Source organism: Bos mutus, chromosome 1, assembly GCF_027580195.1.
Source record: "Bos mutus isolate GX-2022 chromosome 1, NWIPB_WYAK_1.1, whole genome shotgun sequence".
NCBI classification, from domain to species: Eukaryota; Metazoa; Chordata; class Mammalia; order Artiodactyla; family Bovidae; genus Bos; species Bos mutus.
The window spans coordinates 40,680,224-40,694,766 of NC_091617.1; the positions used below are offsets into that span (position 1 = coordinate 40,680,224).

Genomic DNA, 14,543 nt, shown 5'->3' on the forward strand with positions numbered 1-14,543 from the left:
TTGAGACCTGTAGCCCGGGAACAACTTGTCTTCCTCCTCGTCCTTCCCCCTCCTCCCCTTCCTCCTGCTCCCCTCCTCTGCTTCCGCTCCTCCTACTCCCAATATAATCACGTTTCCAAACTCCTACTCTGCTGCAGTGAGAGGCAGTGTGGTGTGGGTGGGTTCAGTTGTGTCTGACTCTTTGTGACCCCATGGACTGTAGCCCACCAGATTCCTCTGTCCATGGAATTTTCCAGACAAGAATACCGGAGTGGGTTGTCATTTCCTACTCCAGAGTATATTCCCGACCCAGGGATCCAACCAGCATCTCTGGCACCTCCTGCACTGACAGGCAGATTCTTTACCAATAGCACCAACCTGGGAAACCCCCTACTCTGCTGATTCATCACCAAAGGCTGTTTATTCTCTTCCAGAGCACCTTGCAGTTTCTCTTTCGTAACAGTTCTTAGACTTGTAATTACTTGTTTGTTGTTTATCTTCCCCACTGAACTATAAATCCAGGAGGACAGTGTTATTGTTTACCACTATATCACCACTAGGTCTCAGTGCCTGCCATATAATAGGTGCTCAATAATCTAGAGTCTACTAGCACCTCTATGCTGTCAGTCATTCTTAACCTTGGATTCAAATTTACAAGCTTAATCTACTCAACTTGATTCAATGTAAAAGTCTATACTTCCAGTAGCGGCTGCCTCCCAGGAAGCTTTATCTCCAAGAATACAGAATAATTGGATTCTACTGATTAAAATAGTGTTAGATAGACTGACTTTACATACATATTGTTGCTACCTTCAGGGCAAATCTCTACATATTAAGTGAAAGGTGAAGACATGGATAATCCTGGGTTAATCTAACCTGTTTTATACAGAATCATCTATCCATTCACATAAATAACATTTATTGAGCTACTACCATGTATCAACTTCTGTAGGTCCAATACTACCTTAATTTCCTGGGATTACTCTAGCAAATGACCACATTTGGTGGCTTAAAACACCAAATTTGTTCTCTCATATTTATGGAAGCCAGAAGCACACTCTATCCTAAGATTCCAGTAAAGGTGGCTCTGGGCATTCCTTGGCTTGTGGCTGCACAACTCGTCTCTGCCTCTGTCTTCCTACATACAGCCTTCTCCTCTTTGTCTTCTCTCCTCATGTCTCTTATAAGGACACTTGTCATGAATTTGAGCCCATCCATTTGATCCATGATGATTGAGGTCCTCAATTATACCTACAAATTCCTTTTTGCGGGGAAAGGAGGAGGAGAGGATGTCTTCAACATACTACACATACTATAGTGAATATAGTCCCCACCCTCATGGAATTTGCAGTCTAACAGAAAGATTATTTTTAAAAAAAGTAATTTCAATGAAACATTATAGAAATTTATCAATAAAAGTAGTACAAGGGACCATGGGGACATATGTCTGGGAACCTAATAAAATCTAAACAACCAGAAAACAATGTGATGTTCATGTAGGAGGACTGAACAGAAATGGACCATGATAGAAAGTCAATGCATTGTAAGAACCGGCAGAAATTTAGCATGGTTAAAGAATGATTAGAGATGAATCTGGAGATATATGCTAGAGCCATTTGTAGAACCCCATGTTAACAAAGTTAAGGGCTTTGAACTTTATCTTGATATAAAGTCAGAGCTCTGTGATTAGCCACACTAATATGATAAAAAGGCAGAAATTATCCCTGTCTAGACCAAGAGCTACAGCACAGGTTTTGTGAATTCCCCATTTCCAAATAATGGTAGCTCTTGTTTTTCCCAGTGTTTGATTGCAGCCTTAGTAAATAATGCAATATCACAGTAAAATTGCTCTGAAGGTTTGTGTTGAAAGTGAAAGTGAAAATATTTAATTCAACATTCTCATTTTTACAGACATGAAACCAGGGTCAAGCAAGGCTATGATTGTTCTAGAATATACAACCCAGATGTTCTGTTAGTGAAAATGATGGTATAAAATAGTGGCAATACGATGGGCTTCAGTTCAGTTCACTCGCTTAGTCGTGTCCAACTCTTTGCGACCCCATGGACTGCAGCATGCCAGGCTTCCTTGTCCATCACCAACTCCCAGAGCTTGCCCAAACTCATGTCCATTGAGTTGGTGATGCCATTCAATCATCTCATCCTCTGTCGTCCCCCTCTCCTCCTGCCTTCAATCTTTCCCAGCATCAGGGTCTTTTCCAATGAGTCAGTTCTTCTCATCAGGTGGCCAAAGTACTGGAGCTTCAGCTTCAGCATCAGTCCTTCCAATGAATATTCAGGATTGATTTCCTTTAGGATTAACTGGTTTGATCTCCTTGCAGTCCAAGGGACTCTCAAGAGTCTTCTCCAAGTATGGGCTTGGAGCTTGATAAATCAGGGTTGGATGGCCAGCTTTTTTGTATACAAGGCATGTGACCTTATGCAAGTAATATAACCACTTAAACTATGAATAATAATAGTACCCACTTATTAAGACTATTATACAGATAAATTTGATAATGAATTTGAAGTACTAAGCATAATACTAGTGGATAGTTTACTATTAAATATATATGGCTATTGTTGATGATGATGAGATTCATAATGTTTTCATAATCACCCCAGCCCCATCATCAACAGAATTTTACTATAAGTGTGCATCACATTATACACTCTTATTTTTAAATATATATTATACATTGTTGTTGTTGTTTAGTCACTCAGTCATGTCCGACTCTTTGCGACCCCATGGACTATAGTCCGCCAGGCTCCTCTGTCCATGGGGTTCTTCAGGCAAGAATACTGGAGTGGATTGTCATTCCCTTCTCCAGGGGATCTTCTCAACCCAACTATCAAACCTATGTCTCCTATACATATACACACACAACATTCTTCACAGAGGAGTGTTTAGAATTCCTAGTACAGAGGTTTAATAAACAATTATGCAGAAATACACATTTTTCAAAGTGTCAAAACTTAATAATCTGTCATCCAATTAAGATTTTAATTGAAGCAAAGTTCATAAATATGTAATCACCAGGGTGAAAACGGAGAAGGCAATGGCACCCCACTCCAGTACTCTTGCCTGGAAAATCCCATGGATGGAGGAACCTGGTAGGCTGCAGTCCGTGGGGTCGCTAAGAGTCGGACACGAATGAGCGACTTCCCTTTCACTTTTCACTTTCATGCATTGGAGAAGGAAATGGCAACCCACTCCAGTGTTCTTGCCTGGAGAATCCCAGGGATGGGGGAGCCTGGTAGGCTGCCGTCTATGGAGTCGCACAGAGTCAGACACGACTGAAGCAACTTAGCAGCAGGGTGAAAAAGAAGATATATTAGTAGTACTCACATCTTACTAAGGAATTACTTAAATTAAACAACACAATTTTCTGTAATGAGGTGATATGATTTTCCAAAGACAGTCAATTACATAATATTCTCCTCAATCTGAACTTGAATACATGGTCTCAAAAAATCCCCTGCTACCTAGCTATCATGAAAATACATGTTCCAGGTTTAAAATTCTTCAACTATATTATATATTTTAAAAATACACCAGTTTGTAAGTAAATAATGTTTTGTTTTGAACTGCCACCTTCATCTTCAAAAAGTTAATGTTGTTTTCTATAACATCTATTCCTTATAATTTGTTATTCAATTATTTTCAATGAAAAAAAAAAAACTGACATTTTAAGGCACACATTAATTCCCATGATATCAATATTATTTTGAAGATTAGGAAATCTAGTTTGGACCTAATAAAAAACCATCAGTACATTATTTATTGGATAAAATTCAACTATTTAACTTGGTTCTGTACAGACTGTGTGCTACAACTCAACATTGAAATAGATTGCCTGAAAATATCTTAAGTCATAGTGACTAACATCTAATTCCAAGATTTAGTAAATGTTTACTAAAACCTTAAGATAAATGATTTTTGTGTTTATTTACATTTAGGTTTCTTAAAAATCCTCTTAAATAATTGACTGGTTTCTTACTGACTCAACAATAGCATTTAAGGTTTAGATATTCTCTAGTAGAAATATCCTTTTTATGAGAAAGTTATTACCGTGAATATAAACTTGCACATAGCTTATCACATACTTGATTCCCAAAAAATGATCCACTTCTTTGGAAGTCTTTCTCAGGCTTAATAAATTTTAATTATTATGGTAGAGAGTTAAGTGGTTTGCTTTTCAGTTGTATTCTTTCTTTTGTTTGGCTTGTTGCTTAAAACTGATTAATAATTTTTATAATAACCTAAATAAAAATCAAGCTTTATTCAAGTTAAGGGATATTGGAGGCACTGATTGATTTAATGCTTTAGAATATTGATAACAAACTGAATTATTATTGTGAGTTATAGTATAGGAAGGAGAAATTTTAAAAATATCTAAAATCTGAATTCTGGTGATAGTCATATGTGAGGTGGATCAAGTTCTTTAACTTCTCTGGGCTTCACTTTCTTTACCTCACTTTCTTTCTTAAGCAATTACCCATTTGCCATCTAATTAAATTATATCTTGTTAAAACTTCAGTAATACAGAGAATGAATTAATTGAAATAAAAAGATTCCTGGAAGGTTAGGAAAACATGCAGCCCTTGCAGTTTCAGTTTTGTCAATGAAAGAAGTTATATGCTATAAACATATAATCTATACTTTTCTTCAAACAAGGGAGCTTTTACATATCATGTTCTTAATGAATTAAAAATGACCAGCTTCCCTTGTGGCTCAGCTGGTAAAGAATCTGCCTGCAATGTGGGAGACCTGAGTTCAATACCTGGGTTGGGAAGATCCCCTGGAGAAGGGAAAGGCTACCCACTCCAGTATTCTTGCCTAGAGAATTCCATGGACTGTATAGTCCATGGGGTCCCAAAGAGTGGGACACAACTGAGCGACTTTCACTTTCACTTTTTAATGACTGCTAGTCAGAAGATTAGCCCTGGGATTTCTTTGGAAGGAATGATGCTAAAGCTGAAACTCCAGTACTTTGGCCACCTCATGCAAAGAGTTGACTCATTGGAAAAGACTCTGATGCTGGGAGGGACTGGGGGCAGGAGGAAAAGGGGACGACAGAAGATGAGATGGCTGGATGGCATCACCGACTCAGTGGACACTCACCGACTCAATGGACACTCACTAAGTGAACTCTGGGAGTTGGTGATGGACAGGGAGGCCTGGCGTGCTGCGATTCATGGGGTCGCAAAGAGTCGGACACGACTGAGCGACTGATCTGATCTGATCTGAGTCAAACATCTAAGCACCTACTATATACACTCCTGTGCTATAGAGGTGGGAATTCATAACTTTGATTTTTGAATTAAGATCTATGAAATGTAAAGAAGTTCATTCTTAAATTATGCAATAATAGCCTTTCTATTTTGAGAAAACAGACATTATAACAGTCTGTAAAGTCTGATCTGTTGGTATATGATCAGGCCACTCAAGATGACAGTTCTCTTGCTCTCTTATACAACTTCTGCTCAACCAGCCCATGGTTCACTTACACCCTACTCACATGACTATCCAATCCTCTTAATTATAGGGTTTAATCAATAACTGCCTAGGAAATGGCAACCCATTCCAGTGTTATTGCCTGGAGAATCCCAGGGACAGGGGAGCCTGGTGGGCTGCCGTCTATGGGGTCACACAGAGTCGGACACGACTGAAGTGACTTAGCAGCAGCAGCAGCCTACATTCTTGCCCCAGCTTATGGTTACCCTGATGACTGATGAGCCAACCTGAAGCCAATTCCCCCTATAAATGGTTACCCTACCTCCACCTCGATTGTGAAGACTACTACTGTGCCCTGGCTGCTGTCTGCTATCTGTGATGGAGTGTTGCTCCAGGACTTTCAGACTTGTAAGATTCCCTAAGTACTAAACTGTTGTTGTTTCTTTCACTGGCTCCTGGCTTTCCTTTGTCTCTCAGGTGGGCAACTACAGGGTTTGCAAGCCTGTGGGTGTAGCCCAACAGTTGTCAAACGTGTTCAAGGAAATAGCAATTACGTAAGCAAAATCCTTTAGTTCATCTGCTTATTTAATTACGCAAAATCTACTTAATCTTAAAATGAGGGGTACTAGGAACCCATCTGCTTTCTTAGTATTTTTGTAAAAAAAGAAAGGGTTATGGGTAGATTAAGACTTCAATCTTCAGCCCTTGTTTTGGATCTGCATCTTACATGTCAAATAAAGGGAAAGCTTTGTGGAATTTTTTGGTATTCATTATTGTATTTTCAGGAATATAATAAGTTGTAAAACATTTGCTAGTGAAAGGTCACCCAGGGAAATGTTAATACCTTATCTGTGTTTCAGCTTCTGACATGGCGGCGGAACAAGGGCAGATTCTTGTGATAGCCACCGCAGCAGTGGGAGGATTCACTCTTCTCGTCATTCTTACTCTCTTCTTCTTAATAACTGGCAGGTAACTGAATTATACCAGAATATTTCCAGGATTTGTGGAGAGCCATTCTTCTCATACACTGTGTGTTCAAGGGCTTTTAAGCTTAAAGAACTGTACCTGTGAGAAAAATAAGTCAGGGCAGATTCCACTCTTGACAAGTGCACCTTTACGTGGCAACAGGTCCCTGAACCTGAAGGCAACTGAAGACCTGAGAAAAACACTTTGAAAACAATGAATGTATTATTCAGCCATTAAAAAGAATACATTTGAATCAGTTCTAATGAGGTGGATGAAACTGGAGCCTATTATACAGAGTGAAGTAAGCCAGAAGGAAAAACACCAATACAGTATACTAACGCATATATATGGAATTTAGAAAGATGATAACAATAACCCTGTGTACGAGACAGCAAAAGTGACGCTGATGTATGGAACAGTCTTATGGACTCTGTGGGAGAGGGAGAGGGTGGGAAGATTTGGGAAAATGGCATTGAAACATGTAAAATATCATGTATGAAACGAGATGCCAGTCCAGGTTCAATGCACGATACTGGATTCTTGGGGCTAGTGCACTGGGACGACCCAGAGGGATGGTATGGGGAGGGAGGAGGGAGGAGGGTTCAGGATGGGGAGCACATGTATACCTGTGATGGATTCATTTTGATATTTGGCAAAACTAATACAATTATGTAAAGTTTAAAAATAAAAAAAAAAAACAATGAATGATAAAATCCTATTCAATAAGTGACTTCTGAGTTTTTCCTTTACTGCAATCAAATTATATCATTAAATGGATTTTGCTTGGGGAAAAAAGTAGTTCAACAGAGAAACTGAACAATTTATTTAAACGTGCTTTATAAACTTAATATTATAGAAAAATTTTTATTCATTGAATACTGAACATATTGATATTAGAATTGCATTAATTTGGTTATGTAATCAAGTGAAAATATTTTCCTGTGGAAGTGCAATATGGATGAGAATTTTAAATGACAATAAATTTAATGTAGCAAAAGATCTAGACTTGAATCCCAACCAGCTGGTCAAAGTGCTTCTTCCACCTAAACTTTAGATTTATATTTTTACACAGTTTGTTATGACAAAGCATCACTCTTGCAGCTAATAGTGTCTCAGACTTCATTTAAACAGCAGTGTCACACTTATCATCAGTTTTAAAGAATGCTTCTAAATTCATTATGGAAGTTCACTCAAATTATATTTTATTTATAGTTATTCCATATGTAGCATAATTAGTTCAATTATAAGTTATATTTTATGTATTTGTAGAATATGAGTTAAAGGCCTTATTGCCACAGAGTATTTAAGCAAATGATTTAAATACACATGTAGAAAAGTATTTCCTTAAAAGATCAGAAAATACTGCCTTAATACATAAATATGACAAACTTAAAAGAAGACCTTACAGTCATTGTAGGCTAAATAAGATTGGCCTAGTAAACCTGAGAGATAGGCACGGCTGTTATATTTATTTAGGATTTCTGAAACAGAATTTGAATACCATTTTAAAAAAAGATTTAATAATGACAAAAATTGAAAGTTGAAAATAATTTAGTACAGTTTCCATGTTTGCCAATTTATATGACATCAGAAACTTCCTTAACTTTCTATATTAAAAAAAAAAAAGTTCAGTTACATAAGATAAAACATTTATTCTGAAGCATGACTTAAGCACTTTGCTACAGAAGCATTCACTGGAAATTATTCTATGAAAATTTTAAGACATTTGAATAAATATGCAATTTGTCATAGGATCTGAAGCCAAATTCACATTGAAAGAGTGGATTGTGCACCACAGGTGTATTCTGTTTAACCATTTGGAATTAGCAGTTTGATGAACTGTCAGGTAATATGGATGTTGATGAATTTTTCATGTTAAAGAAGTCATAGGAGATAAGTTCCTGCCTTCATTCTTCAGGACATGATTTTTCTGAGACAGAAAACAGAACACACTTTTACCACTTCCAATTTAAAAAAAAAAAAAGAAACACTGTTCACCACTGAAACTGGAATACAGTTGTCTAAATTTCTGAGTTTCTGAATCAAGAACAATGTTTCCATTGTGACTTTTAAAGCTATTCACCAACTATAGCTGTTAGAGGCCATATAAGGAAAGACATGATTGTCACTGCTTGTTATTAAATATTTTCTAGGCCTCCCATCATTTGGATCAATCTATTTGAGAGTATTTTATTTTTCTCTGGAGCTAATATTGATATAGTAAAAAGAAACTTCTATGGAGTATTTTCTATAAAGATGTTCTTAAAAGCCATCTTTATGATAAGAATTTTTGCCTATGAGTGAGGAGTATTTTAATTGATATTGGTTCTTATCCAGCATAATTCCTAAATAAGGTTCTCTTTACCTCTTATAAAGGTGTCAGTGGTACATAAAGGCCAAAATGAAGTCAGAAGAGAAGAGAAGAAAGGACTTACAGAATGGGCATTGTAAGTAGTTCAGTGACTTTCTTCCATGGTTTTTAACAGTTCATTTTAAACATGTATCCATGAGTTGAGAAAGCCAAAGAAATTCAGTTCCAACCTTTTAGCACTGAGACTTTTCATCTGGTTTCTAGGTTTTCTAGTGAAAATTGCACCTGCTTCTCATTATATGATATTACCTTTTTCCTAATTATGCTTGCTGGGAAACACAACTGAATAAGCTAAAAATATAAGATGACTGATTATATCTAGTTATTTACCACTCACAATGGCTCCAAAACATTAGTTGGTTTTATTTAGTGGATCATTAGCTATAGAAATAGTAAGGGATTCTTGTTGCTTCTTGTAGGCACTGTCATTTAACATACAACAAATCAATTTAAAATTCATTAACACTAGAAAATCAGCTCTTTAACTCTTAGAATATGTATGAAATCCTTGAGCTGACAACAAGGTTATAGTCATTTGAAGGATCTCTTCTGAAGTAAGCTATAATTACCACTATAGTTGGTTTTATAATTGCCACCACCACCACCCCCCACCCCAACGCCCACCTCCACCTCCAAATTGCAAACTACTTTGTCAAGGCAGTTTCTCTGTCGTGAGACACTGAATTGACAAGAAAGGGATGTTCTCTAATTAATCATAGTATAGAGATAACATGTGAAGCAAGTTGTTTAACTATTTAAACTCATCTTCTATTTCAAATTGAGCTGAAGTAATAAGTGACTTTTCAACCCATATTACCCTTCAGAGAATGGAAAGGATGTAAGTGAGAAAATTATAAACTAGAGGGTTCCTTTAGGGCTCGTGTCTAAGATTCACATGACTTCTCTGAGCAGGGGCTGAGGACCAGCTGCCATCAAAGTTTTCACCCTTACCCACCTATGTTCAGACTCAGAAGGTCCAGAGTAGGGCTAAGGGATAAGCATTTTTAACAAACTCTCCTATGTGGTTTTTTTCACACAAAGAGTTTGAGGATCACTGCCCTGGCAGGGAAGGGAGAACTGAGACAACTGATAACAGTCATGGGATGAGCCAAAAATAACGTAGACAGATGCAGAAACCTGGATCTAGGCACTTGGTCCAGTGACTTAAACTGAGTAACCTCAAGATTCACTGCAGGACATTCACTACTGAACTGCAGAAGAAAAAGTTTTCACCTGTTTTCCAACTAGTAGCTTAGTATAAACTGAACCAGATGGTCCCAGCAATAAGCAATGAAAATAACCTGAGGAAGCCAAGAAGATAGAAGAAAGATAACAAATAGATGTTTAAGAAGACACAAATAAGTAGTAACAAGATATTCAAAATTGGAACTAAGTTTGGGGTTTTTGCTATACTACATATATTGTGTATTCAAGAAAAAAAAGTGATACTAACCAATCAGTTTATTCTGTAGATATGTATATCACTTTAAATTATTAAATGGTTGAATTGTTAAAACTATGCATAAGTTAATAAATGGCATGTGTTATCTGTGCATAAAGTAATGTTATCAACATGACCATATGGATCTAATCATCTAGTAGTAGCCACTGGATTTGAACTTAGAGTACTCAGTCTGAAATCACAACTCCTACGAAGTTACAAAAATATCATTAAGAGTATGAACCAAAAGTACAAATTATCTGTTCTCATTTTCTCCAATCTAAAGTCAAATTCTTGAGTTTGAGAAGTCAAGAAAAGCATAGCATTTTAGAATCAGTCAAGTCTATCTAGAAACATGCTTTACTGGTACGATTTTGGGAAGTGCTGATGTTCTTATTGGTGCTTATCTAGCACTAGAAGTCTGGAGGCAAAAAGTAATGAAAGAACAGGCACGGAAAAACTTATGAAGCAAATTACTGCTGATGAGCTTTTCACCACCTTCTCTAAACTCATTTTATCACCTTTTGTTTGCTTTTGAGTTTTTCTTGCAAGAACATGTTTCTAAGACCTGGGCAATGCTTAACTCAGGGTGTTGTATGACTTTCAAAATCTAAGAAGCAAAAAAACTGAGGATAATTTATATGCAATAATTATCAGTTCAGTTCAGTTGCTTAGTCGTATCTGACTCTTTGCGACCCCATGAACTGCAGCATGCCAGGCCTCCCTGTCCATCACCAACTCACGGAGTCCACCCAAACCCATGTCCATCGAGTCAGTGATGCCATCCAACCATCTCATCCTCTGTCATCCCCTTCTTCTCCTGCCTTCAATCTTTCCCAGCATCAGGGTCTTTTTAAATGAGTCAGCTCTTCACATCAGGTGGCCGAAGTATTGGAGTTTCAGCTTCAACATCAGTCCTTCCAGTGAATACCCAGGACTGATCTCCTTTAGGATGGACTAATTGGGTCTCCTTGCAGTCCAATAAATATAACACTGATCTTTTAACCCCTACTAATCTGTATTCAGTAAAGGTTGACTGTGTGATCATTGCCTATAAAACCATAGCTAAGGAAATGTGTAAAGATGTACTCTAAGAAATGATCTCCTGTCATCTAGGGACTATCTAAAGTGGAAAGCAGAAACTAGTGAGTAAAACAGAGAAATATCTACTGGAGTCTGTGACTTCACATACAAGTTTCAAGTTAATATGTACCCAGACTTCCAAGTTTTCCAGCCAGCCCTATCTATCTTCCTAACTGCCCATGGGCTGTGAGTACCCTCACCCCCACCATAGAAAGAGGAGTACCTATACAGTGAGTGACTGGATTTGGGCCTTTGATTCTTATCCCTTCCTCCAGAATGGAAAGAGGATCCTTTCCAGGAAAATGTGCAATTTTGCCATAGAAGCAACTACCAGATCACAGGAAAGATCTATGATCCATAGTGTAGTGATCCTCCCTGTTGCTGTGCCATGGAGTCTGTGCTTTATTGCCTAAGAGTTTCTGAAAGGGGAGAGGCCACTAAAATAGGACATGAGTTCAGGAAAACCTAGGGACATAGAGTAAAAAAGTCCAGGAAGAACTGATAGTTTAGTTCAGATGCTCAGTCATGTCTGACTCTTTGTGACCCCATGGACTGAAGCACACCAGGCTTCCCTGTCTATCACCAACTCCTGGAGCCTGCTCAAACTCATGTCCATTGAGTCAGTGATGCCATCCAACCATCTCATCCTCTGTTGTCCCCTTCTCCTCCTGCCTTCAGTCTTTCCCAGCATCAGGGTCTTTTCTAGTGAGTCAGTCCTTCGCATCCGGTGGCCCAAGTATTGGAGCTTCAGCTTCAGCATCAGTCCTTCCAAGAATATTCAGGGCTGATTTCCTTTAGGATGGACTGGTATGATCTCCTTGCAGTCCAAGGGACTCTCAAGAGTCCTCTCCAAAACCACAGTTCCTTAGGAGGGACTCTAAGGGGCATGTTTGACTGGGGAGAAAGTTCATGCTTTGTTTCTCCCATGTCTGGAGTTACATTAAAAGTAAAATATATGGGTGCTAGTGGCTTAAGTGCAGCACGTTCACAGCATCATCTTCCAGGATATGAAATAGCTCAACTGGAATTCTATCACCTCCACTAGCTTTGTTCCTAGTGATGCTTCCTAATGCCCACTTGACTTCACATTCCAGGACATCTGGCTCTACGTGAGTGATCACACCGTCCTGATTATCTGGGTCAGAAAGATCTTTTTTGTACAGTTCTGTGTATTGTTGCCACCTCTTCTTAATATCTTCTGCTTCTGTTAAGTCCATGCATTTCTGTCCTTTATTGAGCCCATCTTTGCATGAACTGTTCCCTTGGTATCTCTAATTTTCTTGAAGAGATTTCTAGTCTTTCACATTCTATAGTTTTCCTCTATTTTTTTGCCCTGATCACTGATTTCTTATCTCTCCTTGCTATTCTTTGGAACTCTGCATTCAAATGGGTATATCTTTGCCGGAGTCCAGCCCCGGCTGATCCAGGGAGTTCGAAGCGGGGACGGCGTCAGTGAGGATCAGGATACAATAGCTTCAATTAGATATTAATTAGAGATATAAAGAGTAATAGAATGAGGATAGCTCAGTAGGAAAATTCAGTGGAGAAAAGAGGCTGAGTAGCTTGGTTTACGCGGGAGACCAATAAAACTTCAAGACAAGAAGCTTGCACCACTTACGTAGGCCGCAGGCGTCCTTCCATTCTCCCGAAGGAGAGGAGACACTGAGGCCTCCCTGGTCGGATCTTAGAAGCCCAGGCAAAATTAGTAAGCATGGCAGGTTCCGCGTTCCAGATGGAGACTCAGCCAGAGTGTAAGAGAGAGAGCAACATGGGGAGACCAGTATTTTGAGAAACTGATCCCAATTCTTTATTTTCCATGGTCTACTTTTATACACTGAGATGTTATGCAAAAGTCACGTGGGGTCAGCAGTCCTGACTTTTATCAAAGTCAGGTGCTTCATACAAATGTATACAGAGGTCTTAGGGATGTTACATCATCTTCTGGCCAGGGGGCCTGCTGACAATTTATGACCCTCTCCTTGTGACAGCGGTCAGTCAACCAGGACACTTATTTCTCCAGGGGTGATTATTCTTAAAACAGACGCCACCCAAATAAAGTTACATTCTTATAGGGTGAGGGTATAGTGGGTTTTAGTTAAGGAAAGAATTTACTTAGCCTAAGGTCTAACGTGATTTATACCAAAGGTTAATACTTATTTCTTCTATATATTCATTAATGTGTGTAAGGGCAGGGGATGTGGAGACTTAGCAGTAAACATTGGCTCAACAAATGAAAAACCCTTCACCAATACAATTTCTAATCAGCCCATTATACTTATGCTAATGGTTTTCTAACTTTTCTAAGGAACCTGTTTTTAGAAGGTTTAAAGCATCTCGTGCCTCTCACAGTTGGGAGGCTGTGAGCAATCACATGTGGCCGGACAAGCCTGTAAGGCAGGCTAGAGAACCTTCAGAGGAGTTTGTAGGTTAAAACACTCTTGTCACACCCAGGAGTTTTTATTAACTGGAGCTCTAAGTTAACTCCTTCTCCGAAAGAGGTGGTGGGGGACAGCCCCCCGTAAAGTCAGAGGTGTAGGTGAGAGCACAAAGTAGTAAAGTAGGCAGGCTCTGGTTATGGGGGTAGATGCTCAAGGATTTCCAGGGGGACTCCTGAGGCTCGATCCCGCCTTTGCTTATGTCAAGCCTCCTTCCTCATGACCTTTGCCACAGGCGGAGTGCCTCATGCCGGCCCCCAACATATCTTTCCTTTCTCCTTTGCTTTTGGCTTCTCTTCTTTTCACAGCTATTTGTAGGCCTCCTCAGACAGCCATTTTGCATTTCTTTTTCTTGGGAATACTCTTGCTGTCTATCTCCTGTACAATGTCACAAACCTTGTCCATAGTTCATCAACCACTCTGTTGATCAGATCTAGTCCCTTAAATCTATTTATCACTTCCACTGTATGGACTGGAAAAGGTCAGTTTTCATTCCAATCCCAAAGAAAAGCAATGCCAAAGAATGCTTAAACTACCACACAATTGCATTCATCTTACATGCTAGTAAAGTAATGCTCAAAATTCTCCAAGCTAGGCTCAGCAATACGTGAACCGTGAACTTCCAGATGTTCAAGCTAGTTTTAGAAAAGGCAGAGGAACCAGAGATCAAATTGCCAACAACTTCTGGATCATCAAAAAATCAAGAGAATTCCAGAAAAACATCTACTTCTGCTTTGTTGACTATGCCAAAACCTTTGACTGTGTAGATCACAATAAACTGTGGAAAATTCTGAAAGAGATGGGAATACCAGA

General features: G+C 38.7%; 1 protein-coding gene across 1 annotated transcript in view; it reads left to right on the top strand.

Annotated features, from left to right (window-relative positions):
* EPHA6 (EPH receptor A6) overlaps positions 1-14,543 on the top strand; it is a 1,036,017-nt gene that overhangs the window by 720,951 nt on the left and 300,523 nt on the right. The window contains exons 9-10 of the mRNA XM_070368049.1: positions 6,295-6,403; positions 8,777-8,847. Coding sequence (XP_070224150.1) covers positions 6,295-6,403; positions 8,777-8,847 — 180 coding nt within the window. The remainder of the gene's footprint in view (positions 1-6,294; positions 6,404-8,776; positions 8,848-14,543) is intronic.